The 15316-nt window shown below is 55.9% G+C and overlaps 1 protein-coding gene and 1 long non-coding RNA gene across 2 annotated transcripts; one reads left to right on the top strand and one right to left on the bottom strand.

Annotated features, from left to right (window-relative positions):
• Positions 1-1252: 1252 nt before the first annotated feature.
• Positions 1253-13121, top strand: KRT82 (keratin 82). Its single transcript, XM_014847475.3, has 9 exons — positions 1253-1768; positions 3797-4005; positions 6280-6340; positions 7002-7097; positions 7467-7631; positions 10180-10305; positions 11754-11974; positions 12197-12228; positions 12771-13121. Exons 1-9 carry the CDS (start codon positions 1364-1366, stop codon positions 13010-13012), a joined length of 1557 nt encoding a protein of 518 aa, XP_014702961.2. The 5' UTR covers positions 1253-1363; the 3' UTR covers positions 13013-13121.
• Positions 12093-14295, bottom strand: LOC139041522 (uncharacterized). The gene is made up of 3 exons (XR_011496814.1): positions 14158-14295; positions 13115-13230; positions 12093-12226 (listed from the first exon to the last, which is right to left on the bottom strand). It is a non-coding gene; the product is annotated as an uncharacterized lncRNA (long non-coding RNA).
• Between the last annotated feature and the right edge of the window lie 1021 nt (positions 14296-15316).

Raw genomic sequence — 15316 nt, 5'->3', positions numbered from 1 at the left:
GCATATAGGCGGCAGACCCCCGAATCCTAGTCCAGGCTTCTCTCCACGGGAGCAGCAGAGTCTGGTGACATCAGAAAGAATGAGACTGAATCCCAGCCTATCAGGGACAAGCTGTGTGGCTTGGGGAGTGACGGCCTCTCACTTATCTGTAAAATAGAAACTACATCATAATGTCATGAGAATTAAATGAGATAATGGATGGAGAGCTCGGAGTGGTCCCCACCCAGAGTAAGCACCCAATAGATGTTACTATTACTATTATTGCCTTGATTTTGACCTGGAACAAAGTCACAGTGTGGAAGGGAAAGACTAGGCGGCCACAGCAGAGGTTTCACGGATGGGAGTGATGGAAAGAGGGAGGGAGGAGAAGCGGAGGGGGAGGCTTCAGCATCTCCAAAGAGCTGTGACCCAGGTGCTGGGGAGAAAGCCTGTGTTCTGCACCCACCTGAACAGTTCCAGAGGGCAACGACTGTCCCCAGAGATGTCCTCGGGCCGGAGCAGGCTCTGTCTACCTCCAGGAGGCTCGGGATACAGAAGAAAGGGAAAGGAACAGTGACGTGGAACCCCAACCTAGTGGCTGACATCATCGCATGTTTTGGGCAAGCATCCCTTCTTCTTCGTTGCTCAAGCACAAGGCATCTCCTCTTGAGGCCCCTGCAGCTATTTTGGACCAAACGGGCTCTGGAGACAAGTCTATGTCTGGAGCCTCCTATCGCAGGAGCCCTAGCGAGACGGGGGTGGCTGAGCCAGAGCCAGGACCCCGCCTGGCCTGAGCAGGGGCAGGGCCCAGCCTGCTTAGGGAGGCTTCTCCAACCCCAAAAGCCTTCCTCCCTGGGAGCTTCTAGGATCACCCAGGAGCCCGTGGAAGGCCCTCGGGTCTGGAGCATCTGCAGAAAAACATAAAAACAGCCTTGGGGAAACAGAGCATCCTCAAGCTTGTCTAATTTAGACTCTAGTCCGGAGCAGCAGGGTGTATAATTCATGCTCCCCACCCCATGAAATGGCACAAAGTCCCAACTCTCCCTTTCCTTGAGGCCGAGCCACCGCATACACCCAACACATCTGCCCAGTTGGCCCCTTTCATCACCCCCATAAACAAGGAAGGAGGACAAATGGGCCTTTTATAGGGCCCACCGGCATCAGCCACTGGTTCCTTCCCTTTGCTCTTCGCTACCCTAATTATCCATCTTGGTACTTAGCAGCTGCCAATATCCCAAGCTCATAAACCTGATTTAATGGTGATTTGGGGGTTGACCCAGCTCAGCCCTCTATCCTCTACCGGATATAAGGGTGGAAGCCGAGCTGCCTGATAACTCAGCCTCCCGTTCTCCCCCCAGGCCCGGTCTCTCTTCTGCGCTCCGCCATGTCCTGCCGCTCCTTCCAGCAGGGCTCCAGATGTGGCAGTCGGAACTTCAGCTCAAACTCGGCCGTCCTCCCGCGGATGGTCACCCACTACGCAGTGAGCAAGGGGCCATTCCAGCTCGGAGGCAGCGGGGGCCTCCGCGCCCTGGGCTGCCTCGGCTCTCGGAGCCTGTGCAACGTGGGCTTTGGAAGGCCCCGGGTCGCCTCCAGGTGCAGCCTGCCTGGCTTCGGGTACCGACTGGGGGCCACCTGTGGACCTTCTGCCTGCATCGCCCCCGTCACCATCAATGAGAGCCTGTTGGTCCCACTGGAGCTGGAGATCGACCCGACCGTTCAGCAGGTGAAGAGGGACGAAAAGGAGCAGATCAAGTGCCTCAATAACCGCTTTGCATCCTTCATCAACAAGGTAAGAGGGAGCGCCCAGTGGTCGAGGGCTGGGGGTTGCAGAGAACGCCTTTTGTCTGGTCCAGGGGGCCAGGAAGAGACAGCCATGGAGAAGCCACATTGATCATTGGCCTCTCCCGTACTCCACAACTGCTAATCGTTGAAAGCTGGTCAGATCCGGCTCAGCACTAAACCTTTCTGCTGGCTAGTTGTTTTTTTTTTTTTTTTTTTCAGATTTTATTTTTTCCTTTTTCTCCCCAAAGCCCCCTGGTACATAGTTGTATATTCTTCGTGTGGGTCCTTCTAGTTGTGGCATGTGGGACGCTGCCTCAGCGTGGTTCGATGAGCAGTGCCATGTCTGCACCCAGGATTCGAACCAACGAAACACTGGGCCGCCTGCAGCGGAGCGCGCAAACTTAACCACTCGGCCATGGGGCCAGCCCCTGGCTAGCTCTTTTTTAATATGTCATCTCTCTCTGCATGTGATCTGATAAAATCCCCAAGGTTGCCTAAGGTCAGACTACAAGAAGAACTTCCAAAATAGTGATAGACACTGAAAAGGAACAGCCAAAGACCTTCCCAATGAGACTTTAACAAAAGAACTGCCTTCTGAGTGCATGAGCTGTGGCGAGACCCTTGGGCCTGGGCGTGGGGATGGGCGCTGTGACCCCCAAATTTGCCATTGGCTTAGACCTGGGATGAGGAGAAGGTGGAGCCGTCAGAGCCAAGGACATGTGGCCATGAGCAAAGTCTTACGCATGTCAGCCCCAGAGCCACGGCTCTGAGAGGCTTCGTGGAAGGGGGATGTGTGGTCTGTGGAAGGCACTGAGATGGCCTGTCACCCTCATCTGCCTGTCCCCACCCCCCAGGGAGACCCTTGGGGTCAGAATACCTGCCACGGGCTGAGCCAGTGTTTCCGGTGACCCCAAGGTTTAAGGCAGAGTCCTGGGCCGGAAGTCAGGAGACCTGGGGCCTGGCGCTGGCACCACCCCTGCCTGTTCCCCTGATGCCCTGTGCAAACCCCTCACCCCCTGCCTCAGGGACCCTGCTGCCCGTGGGGAAGGGGTGATGCTGATGGAAGAATTAAAGGAAGTTGTATATGCAAAAGTGCTCCAAAAAGGAATTTGTTTTAGTAAATGGGAACTGTTACACTCCGGGTTTTGTTTTGGAGGTGCATTAAGTATTGATTCTAAACTCACTCTAATGACGTGGGCCCTGGTTGTCAGGTGTGTCACGCCACCTTCCTTGAGGCTGGGAGCCTCCTGGGGACGTGGCCATTGACCAGAAGTAGGGCAACGTCACTTCCTCTGCAGTTTTCTTGAGAGACGACGTGCCATCTGGGGAATCCCAGGGCGAGCCCTAGAGACTGTGCTCCCTCTGCCAGTGACCAGCTAGGGGTTCGTGGTCACCTCGCCCAGCTTCTCGTAATCTGGGTCCCCAGGCCACGAAAACGGAGGAGGTGGGCCAGCCGCTCTCCATATTGCTGTGACAGGGACGTTTTTTGGAGGCAGCCACGCAGGACTCAGCAGAGGGGGTGAAAAGAGCTCATAGTGCCGAGACAGAGCCTTTGATCTGCCCTTCTCCCCTGAGGGCCCCCGGGCCCGACGCCCCAGTATAACGCCACTGGTTTACACTAGTAAAGTGTTCCCATACACCATCCCAACGAGGAGCTGTAGGAAGCAAAGCGAGGCTCGAAGGGATGTGCTGGCTCCGATATGGTTACAAGGCTGCGGGGAGGCAGGCGGGCAGGGCTGGAAGGCAGACCTGCCCTGGGCTCTTCGGGCAGCACACTCTTTCCACTATAACATGTGGACCCCCCTGAGGAGAAGATCGGGTCCTATAAGCTCCCCCAGGCAGGGGAGACCCAGAGACACATCCTCAGGTGCCAGTCTATGCAGAGACTGTAATCTTTGCAAATTTTAGCACATAGGCAGCGGTGCATTGAGAGAGACAGCACAAACTGATTCCATGCCCCCACCACCATTTGCTCTCTCCCAGCCATGGTCCCCAGGGTCGCTGCTGCTCTGTGACATCCCATTCTTGGCTGCAGGTCCGGTTCCTGGAGCAGAAGAACAAGCTGCTGGAGACCAAGTGGAACTTCATGCAGCAGCAGAGGTGCTGCCAGAGCAACATCGAGCCCATCTTCGAGGCCTACATCTGTGCCCTCCGGAGGCAGCTGGACTGCGTGGCCGGGGACCGGGCCAGGCTGGAGTCGGAGCTCTGCAGCCTCCAGGACACGCTGGAGGGCTACAAGAAGAAGTGAGTCTCTCGGCTTTCGCCCCACCAGGGGATCTAGGGCAAGCCATGTCAACAGTCTTGGCCTCAGTTTCCCCATCTATAAAACAGAAAGCTGAAACTTAGTTGCTTAGGTGGCAGAACAATTGGGTGGGATAATGCAGCAGCGCATCGAGTGTACTGCCCGTCTGGCACACGGTAGGAGCTCTGAAATTGTCATTTGTCTTCACCTCCCTTCCCATCACCCTGGCTAAGCAGGCCCCTCGCCCTCTCTCTCAATATAGGACAAGGTCTTTCTCCATCATTTGCGGTGCTCCAGGGCTCTGCTCCAAACCACCTGTTCTGCCTTATTTCCATCCATCCCTTGGCAGATCCTGAACTACTTCTATTCCCAAAACAGACCCCCAAACCCTCTTCCCTCCAAGCTTTTGCTCCCACTGTCCCTTCTTCCTGGTGAGCCCCTCTCAGCATCTCTTCACGTTACATCCAGGCTAACATGTCACATCCCCCCGTCACAGCAGGAAGTCATCACCCCTCCCCTCACTGTCAGGGCTCTGTCTCCCCGGCTCCCTTCCCGGTTCTTTGTGGCTCAGGTGCTGTAGCTGCTAGACTTGTCCTCGCTGAGGGCGGCTCCGGGGCCTGACTCACAGGGGAGAATGTAATTGATAAGCATGTACTAACGCAGAGCTTGCAGGCTAGTAGATCCAGGGCTTGCAAGAGGCTGAGACCCAGATAAATTGCCTCATGGTCCTGCGTGGGTCTCTCTGACCCAGAGTCCCATGGAGCGCACGTTGGTGGGGAGGGTTGAGAGAGACAGTGACAAGAAATAGTGTGATTTGCTGAGAGCAAGGTTCATCAAGGATGTGGGTCAGTGGAAGGGAGCCACGTGGGTGTCACTCACACTCCAGGTGTCAACCACTTGCCTACTTGGTGCCAGACACCAGGCTCGGCCAGCTCCTTCCCTCCAGATGCCTCCATCCAGGAAGCACAGACCTCCGTGCCTGCACACCAACAGCTACAACGTGGTGCAGGGCAAAAGGGGAAAGGAATTCCAAGAGAGTGAGCAAGCACAAGGGGCCCGGGAAGGCTTCCTAGGGGAGGTGTCATTTGCCCGGGGTCTTGAAGGATATGTTTCATTCCAGTTGCTTCTTATTAAAGAGGAGTCCAAAGTAGACTCTGGAAAAGGGGGAAGGGACAGGAACAGGTGACAAGCGAGGCCAGCATGTGCCAACTGAAAGGGGACAACCCAGGCAGACTGTGACAGGCGAGATGTGGCAAGGCCATGGGAGGGGTGAAGGCCAGCCCTCTCAGCAGAAGCAACGCCCTTCTGATCGCATAAGATCCAAGATGATCAGGAGATGCGGTTTGCAGCTCAAGATGAGGACTCTGGATTTTAAACGTGGGGCAATAGGAGAAGGAGGAGATCAATGGTATTTTAACAACAGCCAACGCTTACACAGCACGTACCCCGTGCCAGGCCCTGGCCCAGTGCTTGGCAGACGTTAACTCATGTGACACGTAACTCACAACAGCTCTACGATGAAGCAGCAGCACAGAGAGGCCAAGCCACTTGCCCAAAGTCACACGACTAGCGCGTGACGGAGCCGGGATTCAAACGCCAGCGGTAGGTTCCCGCGTCCAAGGCCGGTGCACCAGCAGAGTTCTTCTGGCAAAAGGAAGCATGGGCGTCAGGAAGCACAGTGCAGGCTTTAATGGATCAATGTCACTCATCAGACTGAGTCATTCCGCCAGACTGAACCCCCTGACGCTGATCCCGCTGCCTCAGGGGCAGTGTGTGGGCGAGGAGCTCCCTCAGAGCCCAGAGGAAAGAGCCGGGCTGTCTCCGTGGGTCTGGTCAAGTGGGTAATTGGTACCTCTGCCAGGGAGCTGCCGTGGAGGCCAGGGGCCGAGCTTTCCCGGTGAGGAGGGACGTGGGGTCAACTCAGAAAAGACGGCTGTGCCAGTGACAGGCAGCCAGCTGTTTACCACCTTCCCAGAGGAAACGGCCAGACGAAGTGGGTTCCTTAGCAGCAAGACAGAGGAAGGAGCCTTAGGAGGACTTCCCCGAGGATAATTCATCCGGGAACAGGCTGCTGGGGGGGAGGGGGGAGTTGTGCCTGACAAGAGGCTCTGATCGTGACCATGTTTCTTGAGTGGTTGGAGGAGCTAGAGGTGTCCAGAGACCTGAGCCGGCCCTGCAGCCTCCTCAGGGCATTCGTCACAGAGGCCAATTAGCCCCCAGGCCCCTTCCATCCCTACAAGCCCACTGAAACCTTTGTTTCTGGCCCTTTCCACCAGATACGAGGAGGAGCTGGCCCTGCGGCCCTGCGCTGAGAATGAGTTTGTGGCCTTGAAGAAGGTGAGGGAGGGCGGCCCTTCCGGGGGAGCCCCAGAGCTGGCCCGGCCGGCCTCCGCATGCTCAGCCCCACGACTGTGTCCAAACATCCCTGCAGCCCCTGCTCCCGCCAACGGGTCTCTCAGCCCCCGGACCCCCGCGCTGCCCAGGGGACCCCAGGAGAGAGGAAGGCCAGCCTCCCCCCATGCCTTGCTAAAGGGCGATGACCCACCTGGCCTCCGCCTCCCAACTCATGTGGGCCAAACCTGGTTAAGGGTTGTGTCTACACCTGCCTAAGGAGCTGGAGATGTGGCTAATGCCAAATCAAAAACAAAAACTCTGACTCAAACCCCAACAGGTGAAAACAATAGTGAGGATTCCTAGACAGATAGGGAGGTATTGACGGCCCGAGCTCCACACGGTGAGCTCTGAGACGCTGCACTCAAGGCGCCTTCAAACGCCACTCCCTTCAGATCTTTCCCAGCAGGGTGCAGGCCAAGGCATGGGGCCCTGGGGCTGGGGACCCCTCCCTCCATCCTCGGCTCTGTCACCCCTTCACTTCCACGTGGGCCTGAGTGAGGAAAAGTGTGTCCCACACCAGCCACCTCCCAGGCAAGCTGGTGGAGGGGATGGCCCGTGCACGTTCCCCAACCCCAGGTCGTGACTGTCACTGGTCTGGCCGCAGGACGTGGACACAGCCTTCCTCACGAAAGCCGACCTAGAGACCAACGTGGAGGCTCTGGTCCAGGAGATCGACTTCCTGAAAAGCCTGTATGAGGAGGTACCTGCAGCCACGCCAACCACAGGTGGTCGGTCAGGGGCCAGGTCCGTGGGATGCTGGGCGGGGAAGCCCTGGCCAGTGGACGCGTTTCAGGGCGAGCTAACTTAGAAGTGAGCCCGGGAAGCGATCAGCATGGGACAGCGGCTCTCAGGCAGTGATGCCCCAGGAGTGGGGCCACCTGGACCTTGGCTCTTGGTCTCTGTGTAACTTCAGGGGGCGGACGAGGAGCAGGTTGGGGATGCAAGGCCTGGGACAGCTATGCAAATCCCATGCGAAGCTGCTCTGGGAAGGGCAGAGCCCACTCTCCCCTGTCCTCCCCACTTTATCCTCAGAGAGCTCACCCGTTCTCCCCTGGGGCCTCTCCCCCAGGAGATCTGCCTGCTCCAGTCTCAGATCTCAGAAACCTCGGTCATTGTGAAGATGGACAACAGCCGGGAGCTGGATGTGGATGGCATCATTGCCGAGATCAAGGCCCAGTATGATGAAATTGCCAGCCGCAGCAAAGCCGAAGCAGAGGCCTGGTACCAGTGCCAGGTGAGGCCCGGGCGGTGCTGGGGGGGGGGACCCCAGAGCCACTGTCCCCCAGGAAGTGGGTGAGGAGATAATGACAGAGCTGTGCCCTGCCACAGCGACAGAGAGCCCCATAAACCTCAGCGCCTGCTGCCTCTGCCAGGTCCCTGTGGAGCATGTGGGAGGGGACCCCACAGACATCCCAGGCCTGTCATCAGAGTGCCAGGTGCCTGAGCTTCATTCACCCACAGACTCCCTGGAAGTGCTCCCCTAAGCAGCACTCAAGGAATACTAATTGGCAATGATGGCAAAGAGGGCTCTGGGCGTCGAGGCGTGGGAGGAGGCTAATGGCACAGAGTGGTTACAATGGTGGAGCAGAAACGGTGATTAAGGTGGCCCCAGACTTCGGTAATTAGGGGCTTGCTGGGAGAGCAGTGGGTGGCCCCAAGGGCAATTTGATTTTACAAACATTATCATCCCAGTCTCACCTGGCCTGTCTGCGAAAGTCACCATGCATTCATTCATTCACTCATTCATTCATTCATTCAACAACTGTTTACTGAGCACCCATCATGTGCCAGTCACCATTCTAGACGCTGAAGATCCAACAGGGAACAGAACAGACAGCCATCCCAGCCTGCATGTCACTTTCGTTCTAGAGCAGGGGCCGGGGAGGGACAGAGAGCAGACAAGGCGAGTGAGTGCGTGTGTGTTGGATGGTGACGGCGTGCTGTGGAGAAAACAAATCAGGTGAAGCCCAGGGAGTGTGCAGGAACGTGGTTTGAAATAGGGTGGCCAGGGACAGATGTGGCACCAGGAGGATACTGAGTCGACCATCCCTGTCCTCAGGGAGGTTACAGTCCAGGGGCAGAGAAACATGTAACCAACCAAAGAAACACAAGGCAGCGTGAGACGATGGCCGAGGGCAAGGGCCGACGGTGTGTGGGAGGGCAGAGGCAATGGCATTCGATCTTTATCTCAAAGGCCGAGTAAGATTTCAGTAAGCAGAGCATGGGGGAAGGAGGGTCAGGTGAGGGGTAGCGGGGCCGGGATGAGAAGCTTGCAGGGCAGGTGCCCGGCGTGGAGCCCTCTGAAGGGGCTGGGCCGGAGGGCTGGCATCAGTCAGATAAGGCAGGTCTGCAGAGCCGTGCTGAGTACTGTGGAATTGTCCTGAAGGCAAAGGGTCCCACTGCCCAGGGAGTGTCCCAAGCAATGCTCTGCCCATTTTCTGGAGATCCATGGCGGGCAAAGGCATCAGACCCTGGCCCGGAGTCAGCTCCTGGTGACTCAGTCTGTGACCCATCCACGGCTGGGTTTCACCCCGCTGATGCCACCTCTGGATGCTGTCCTGGGCTGCCCATCAGTCAGGTGGGCTCGGGGAAAACCACCTCAGTTTCCATCCTCCTAAGTCAGAACCAGAAACACAGCTCTATTATTTAAGGATTGTATTTAGTTGTAAAGATCAGAATCAAAAGAAAAAATAGTTGAAAGATATTCAGTTTTTACTTTTTTCTCAAATAACTTAAAGTACAGAAATATAGTGCCCCTGGATAACATGGGGGTTCTGTCACCATCAGGGACACATGCTTCTTCTAGCCCTCTATTCTGCAATCCTTAACACATGGCTTTAATCCTGATGGTTGCCTCATGTCCCAAAATGGTTGCCATACCAGCAATCTCACATGCTCATTCCAGGCAAGAAGAAGAACAGAGGGCAAAAGAAACATGCCAACTGAGTCATCCTCCACTTTCCTGGAAGCCCTACCCAGCAACAGCCATAGATCTCATTGATGAGAAGGCTGAAAAATATTCTCTTCTCTGGGCTCGTTGCCACCCCACATAAAAGCAGGATTCTGTTTGAAGAAGAGGACAGTGAATATTGATTAGGCAACTAGAGGCTTTCCCACAATAACCAGATAACAGAAGAGCCAAAGAGAGTGATTTGTGCCTATCTCCTGTTTTGTACTTTCTATGGCAATGCTCCCACCCATTATGTGCAGGAAATCTAAAGTCGGCTGATTTTTTAAAATCCATAAATGTAATCTACAACACACTATTCAGAAATTGGATTCAGAGTGCAAAGCTTGTATTAAAAAGTGCCAAGGTAGGAAGTAACACTGCATTTTGTTTTCAGTTATGTCGAAGGAGAATATACAAATGTACTCACCATGGTGGGCCGCTGTAGTCTGTCTGTCCTTGGTCTGTCAGGCATTCCAGGCCGAGCACAGAAACCCCCTGCAAGGTCCAGAGCGACATCTAACAGGGAGGGAGACCCTGGGGCTCTGGGGCAGAGAGAAAAGGATGAGACACAAAACAGCTAAACAGAGAGGAGGGGAGCTTGGAGCTCGGAGGAGAATTTAACAAGCCTGAAGGTTCGGGGCTGGGAGGTGAGAAGGGCGTGAGAAGCCACCCACAGAGGACTCCAAAATGGACCTGAAATGGAAAGGGGATGAGGACAGAACAAGTGTCAGAATCCGGAGAGCACGTGAGCTAGGAAGTCCCAGGAGGAGGGGGGGATCGTGCGGAAGGGAGCTGGTGTGGGTGCCGGGGTTCTGATCTCTCAGTCCCGCAGTATGAGGAACTGAGGCTGACAGCTGGGAACCACTGCGACAACCTGCGAACCCGCAAGAACGAGATCCTGGAAATGAACAAGCTGATCCAGCGGCTGCAGCAGGACATTGAGAACGTCAAAGCCCAGGTGAGGCCAGGGGAGACCTGGCTCTGAGGGCATCTCACAGGCTGAGCCACTGTCTGGTCAAGTGGGGCGGCCCCCTCCTCCCTGGGAGCACTGATGAAGGGGGAATAAGCTGCCTCACTTAAGAGGGAGCAGGCCCTGTCTACAAAACAGGTGAGCCACAGCAGGAGGGGCTGCCTCAGGAGACAAGAGGCCCCAACAGAGGCTGGGAGATCTGCTGTCAGAGACGACAGAGCAAGGATGCTTCACGAGAGCGGAGCATTGAAAAGATGGTCTCCACAGTCCCTTCCAACCTGGAGACTGTAATTCCATGATCCTGAAATTTAAGGTGACACTGAGGAGTCCATAAAATCAGGCCCGCTCTGTTCTCCTAGGCTGGTGAAGACCAGCCAGACACTTAAAATCTCTCAGCCCCGAAGAAATTGCTCAGCCTGTCTAAGAGGAAACCCTCAGATCTCCTCGAGGTGTTGTAGACAGAACTGGTCCCGCTTCTCTGGAGGAAGGGCATGTCACAAGCCTAGGGTGAAACCTACAGCGGATTTCATCTGGCATCTAAACACGACTGTAGGAAAGCTCACCCTTCCTCCTGCGTCTCTCCTCTCCTCTCACATTGCCACCACACCCACAACACGTCTGACACCAGACGGGTGGGGTTTCCCACACCAACCCTTCTGCCGCACCACCTGGGTGTCCTACAGTTTAACTCGATTCTGACATTTCTCTACCTGGAGATACTGTCAGAGCGCACAGGTTAAGGGCTCAGTCCCACAAAACTGCCCCCATTTCAGACGCCAATCCCAAGTCCAGGTTGTCACCCGTGCTTCTGACCGATGGGCTGTGAATCTGAGGTTCCCACAACCCCCTCCTCAGGTTCCATTAATTTGCTAGAGAGGGTCACAGAACTCAGGAAAGTACTTTGTTATTTAACAATTTATTATAAAAAGATATGATAAAGGGTACAGATGAACATCCAGATGGAAGAGAGGCACAGGGCCAGGTAAATGGGAAGGGAGGCAGCGTTTCCACGCCCTCTCCAGGCACCAGCCTCCCAGCACCTCCACGTGTTCACCAAAACCCGGGAGCTCTCTGAACCCCGTACTATGGGGGTTTTATGGAGGCGTCCTCACTTAGGCATGGTCAATTATTCACTCCATTTCCAGCCCCTCTCTCCCCTCTCTGGAAGTTCCAAGCTTCTAATCATGGCTTGTTCTTTCTGGTGAGCAACCCCGTCCAGGAGCCCACCGAGAGCCACCTCATTAGAACAAAAGACACTGACTGCTGTAATCAGGAAATTCCAAGGGATTTAGGAGCCCTGTGCCAGGAACTGGGCACAGAGACCAAGATATATAGTTTCTATTATCTTACAATGACAATGTTCTCTCTGTTCTTCTGAGAGTCCACCTAGGGCTCCAGGGACCCCCAGTAATGTCTCTCTATGCCCTCTCCCCCAGCGCTGCAAGCTGGAGGCCACAGTGACCCAGGCGGAGCAGCAAGGTGAGGCGGCCCTCACCGATGCCAAGTGCAAGCTGGCCGGGCTGGAGGAGGCCCTGCAGAAGGCCAAGCAGGACATGGCCTGCCTGCTCAGGGAGTACCAAGAGGTGATGAACTCCAAGCTGGGCCTGGACATTGAGATCGCCACCTACAGGCGCCTGCTGGAAGGTGAGGAGCACAGGTAAGTCGAGTGTGGGCCAGGTACGTTTATTCACCTGACCCCTGCCTGCTACTGCCATTGCCCATCCTGTGGTTGTGGAAAATCCAAAACAGCGTGCGGTCCACAGGCCCTTCTCACTAACACGGTCTGTGGTGCGGGCGGAGGGGGCAGGTGCCACACGTGTGTCAGCCTTGTTCTCTTAGATGCCGTCATCTTGCATCTTCTTTCTCCTCTCACCCCCAGGCTGTGCGAAGGCATCGGGCCCATGAATATCTGTGAGTAGATGAGCCCTCCCTGAGGGTTCTGGGGTCTTGGGGGCTGATCAACCCAACACAGACCACACCACCCCTACCCAGACCTCGGCATGCCTCCCCCAACCCAAGGAGGAGCTGTCTGCCAGGAGCTCCTAGTTGGATGGAGACGCTCTCCCCAGGGCTGTCCGAGTCTTTGGGAGTCTGAATGAGGAGCAGATGTGCAGCCTGGTCCCAGTGCTTCAGGGCCCAGAAGCTGCCAGGAACAATCCTGCCAAGAGGATGCTTTTCTGGAGAAAGAGGATTTGCAGCAGGTTCAGACAAGCAGAAACTGAAGAAGGGGAAGGAGATCTCAGGCCCGGCCTTGCCGAGGCTCTGGGGAAAGAGGAGAGACATTAGGGAACTTCTAAGCACTTTCTGTGGCTGGGTGGGAGACACAGAAGCCGGTAGCTGGGATGGAGGTGTCCTTAGAAGGGAGTGGTGGTGGCAGGTGGGGGGCGTGTCCTGGCTGAGACGTGTCAGGGCCACACAGTGCAGAGCCCTGAGCATCCTTCCTGTCCCCACAGCCGTGAGCAGCTCCAAAGGTGCCATCCTGTATGAGCCATGCGTGGTCAGCACCCCCGTGCTGAGGACCGAGTACTGCCCAGGGGGCGCCGGTGTCCTCAAGAGCAGTGGGAGCTGCAGCATCGTGGGCACCGGTGAACTCTACATCCCCTGCGAGCCCCAGGGACCACTGGGCTGTGGGAGCAGGCGAGGCCCCAGCACGAAGCTGGGGGCTGGGGGCAGCTCCTCCTGCCACAAGTGTTAACACTGCCCCAGCGGCTGGAAGCCCTGGGTCAGGGCACCAGCCTGCAGCCTGGATGTTGCCCCCACCATCAGGGCTGAAGACAAGGATATTCCAAACCCCCACCTTCCTGTAGTGATCCCAGGTGTCCCTTGGGTTTTCACTGGCAGTTGCCCCTCAGGTCCATCCATGTCTTCAAGAGTCAGCTTCAGCTTAGCTGCATGCAGACCATCAGCTGGGCCCTGGGGGTGGGGGTGGGAGGATGCAAAGAAGGAGAATGAGTCGCCATGTCCCCTGGACTGCTGACAGTCAGGCTCTAGAATGACCAAGAGAAGAGCAATAGTCCCCAACGGCTTCTCTTCCGGATGAGAAGGCCAACTGGGCGCATCACAGTTCTGCTTGGTGGATTATCCCAAGGAAGTTTCCCCACAAAGCCGGCGTCTCCCTGACCCCCAGAGGGTCCCCGCCTCCCTTACCTCTGGCTCTCACGCCCCTAAGAAAAGTGAACTTTTAAGAGCCACCTCAAACACGCCTCACTGCAAATATCAAAAGGAGACATTCCGAAATCCCATTATGAATTCCAAAACCAAAGGCCAGGATTTCGGGGTCACTCAGGGCCTGTCCGTGTTCCTCCCAGTTAGCACACAGAATCAAGAGGTGGTCTTTGAGCGGTAGACCCACTTGCTCAGGTGTGTGGAACTCACGCTACAAAAATACGTCTTTTTCCTGAGCTCACATTGGCAGCTGCTGGTGGGAAAACGGACAGAACAAAGGCAGGGAACATGGAGCATTTACTGGACAGAGGGACACTCAGGAGCTGACGTCATTCGCTCAATGGGATCGAGCCCCGCCCCCCCCCTTCTGTACATAGCTTCCCTGATCCTACTCTCTCTCCCTTTAGTTCTCTGGCTTTGGGTCTGATGTGAACATGTCTTCCTGAGTACAGTGACGTGGGGCTGCCCCTGTGGGCTCCGAGGCTCTGGCTCGGGGTCTGTGAGGGAGGAGCAGGCGCTGGGCTGACCCCACCTCCCCAGAGGCCCCGCCCCTCGTGCCACGTCCTGCAGAAGCCATACCCATGCAAGGGTCCCCTGTCTCTGCCGTGAGCCTCTGGGCTTATCTCTTCCCAATAAACTGACTGTTCACAGGCTACAGGAATCAGGATTATTTACCGTGCTCTGTGGGGTGCAATAAGGCTGAGGGGGGACCGATGAGCAGCCTTTGGGGGCTGCGGGCTGGGGACCTGGGAGTAGAAATGAAGGTTATTACACAAATGAGAAAACTGCATATGAATGATTTGTAAGTGGCCTGTGGAATAAATAAATTTGGATCCATACATATCACACTTAAAACTTGCACATCACACTCCAAAAGTTTGCAAATCACTTGCCGTGTTAAAAACCACAGGCCTGCTCCCCACATGCCCCCCTGCATACGCCCTGGAGAAAGTCTGCAGGACCCCCAACACATCTACACTTAGCAGCCTCCGAGCCCTGGGCTCTGCCTCCCCGTCCTAGACCCCTCTCAGTGCAGGACAGGTGCAGCCTGGGGAAAGCACTGAAGATGGGCAGCCAGCCGGCCAGGGAGGTGGACTCACTAGTCTCCTCTCCCTCTCAGGGGGCCCCACCCCTGGAGGTGGGACTTGGTAGCATCAGTTCCCCCCTCTGCGGGGCCCCGATGCCCTCCCTGTTGCTTCATTGATCCCCCGTAACAATCCCCCCACCACAAACTCCACCTTGGGGCTCCCGTCTCCTAAGCACTGGGGTGCGGCTCCTCTTCCCCCACAGGCCCACATGGAGCATCTATTCTGTGCCAACCTCTGCATTAAAAGCTGGTGATATAGAGCTGAGTAAGACACCTTCTTATCCCCGGAGGGACTCTCGGCCTCACAGAGGAGTCATAAATAATGAGAACCAGAGAGTTTGGGAGCAACAAGAAAAAGCTGCTAATGATTATGCCGGGAAGGGGGGTCAGAGGGAGGTTCTCAGAGAAGATTGTAAGGACGGAGGCTGAATGGAAGTCTGGGCTTACAGATTTGTGGGCGGCATATTCAGAAGAACCCACCCATTCACTTTTTCACTCACTCAATACATATTTATCAAGCATCTGCTATGGGTCAGGCCACCCAGGGGCTGGCAGTGACCGACGGTGATAGACAAGACAACCCCATCAGGGCGACTTACCCAGTAGGCACAGTACCCAGAGCCCATGGTAGGGACTGTAAAATGGTGCAGCCACTTTGGAAACAGTCTGGCAGTTCCCCAAAATACTGAACATGGAGTTACCACAAGCAAGACCCAGCCATTCCACTCCCGGCTCTACACCCAAGAG

Source organism: Equus asinus, chromosome 22 (genome assembly GCF_041296235.1).
Source record: "Equus asinus isolate D_3611 breed Donkey chromosome 22, EquAss-T2T_v2, whole genome shotgun sequence".
Lineage (NCBI taxonomy): Eukaryota > Metazoa > Chordata > Mammalia > Perissodactyla > Equidae > Equus > Equus asinus.
Note: the sequence above shows the minus strand (reverse complement) of the source record. Positions and strands in the feature narration are given on the sequence as shown.

Excerpts from the sequence above, each read along its gene's own strand:
- KRT82 (XM_014847475.3), top strand. The coding sequence starts at position 1,364 with ATGTCCTGCCGCTCCTTCCAGCAGGGCTCCAGATGTGGCAGTCGGAAC. Across the intron at positions 6,341-7,001 it reads AGTTTGTGGCCTTGAAGAAG|GACGTGGACACAGCCTTCCT; the intron begins GTGAGGGAGGGC and ends GTCTGGCCGCAG. Across the intron at positions 7,632-10,179 it reads AGGCCTGGTACCAGTGCCAG|TATGAGGAACTGAGGCTGAC; the intron begins GTGAGGCCCGGG and ends TCAGTCCCGCAG.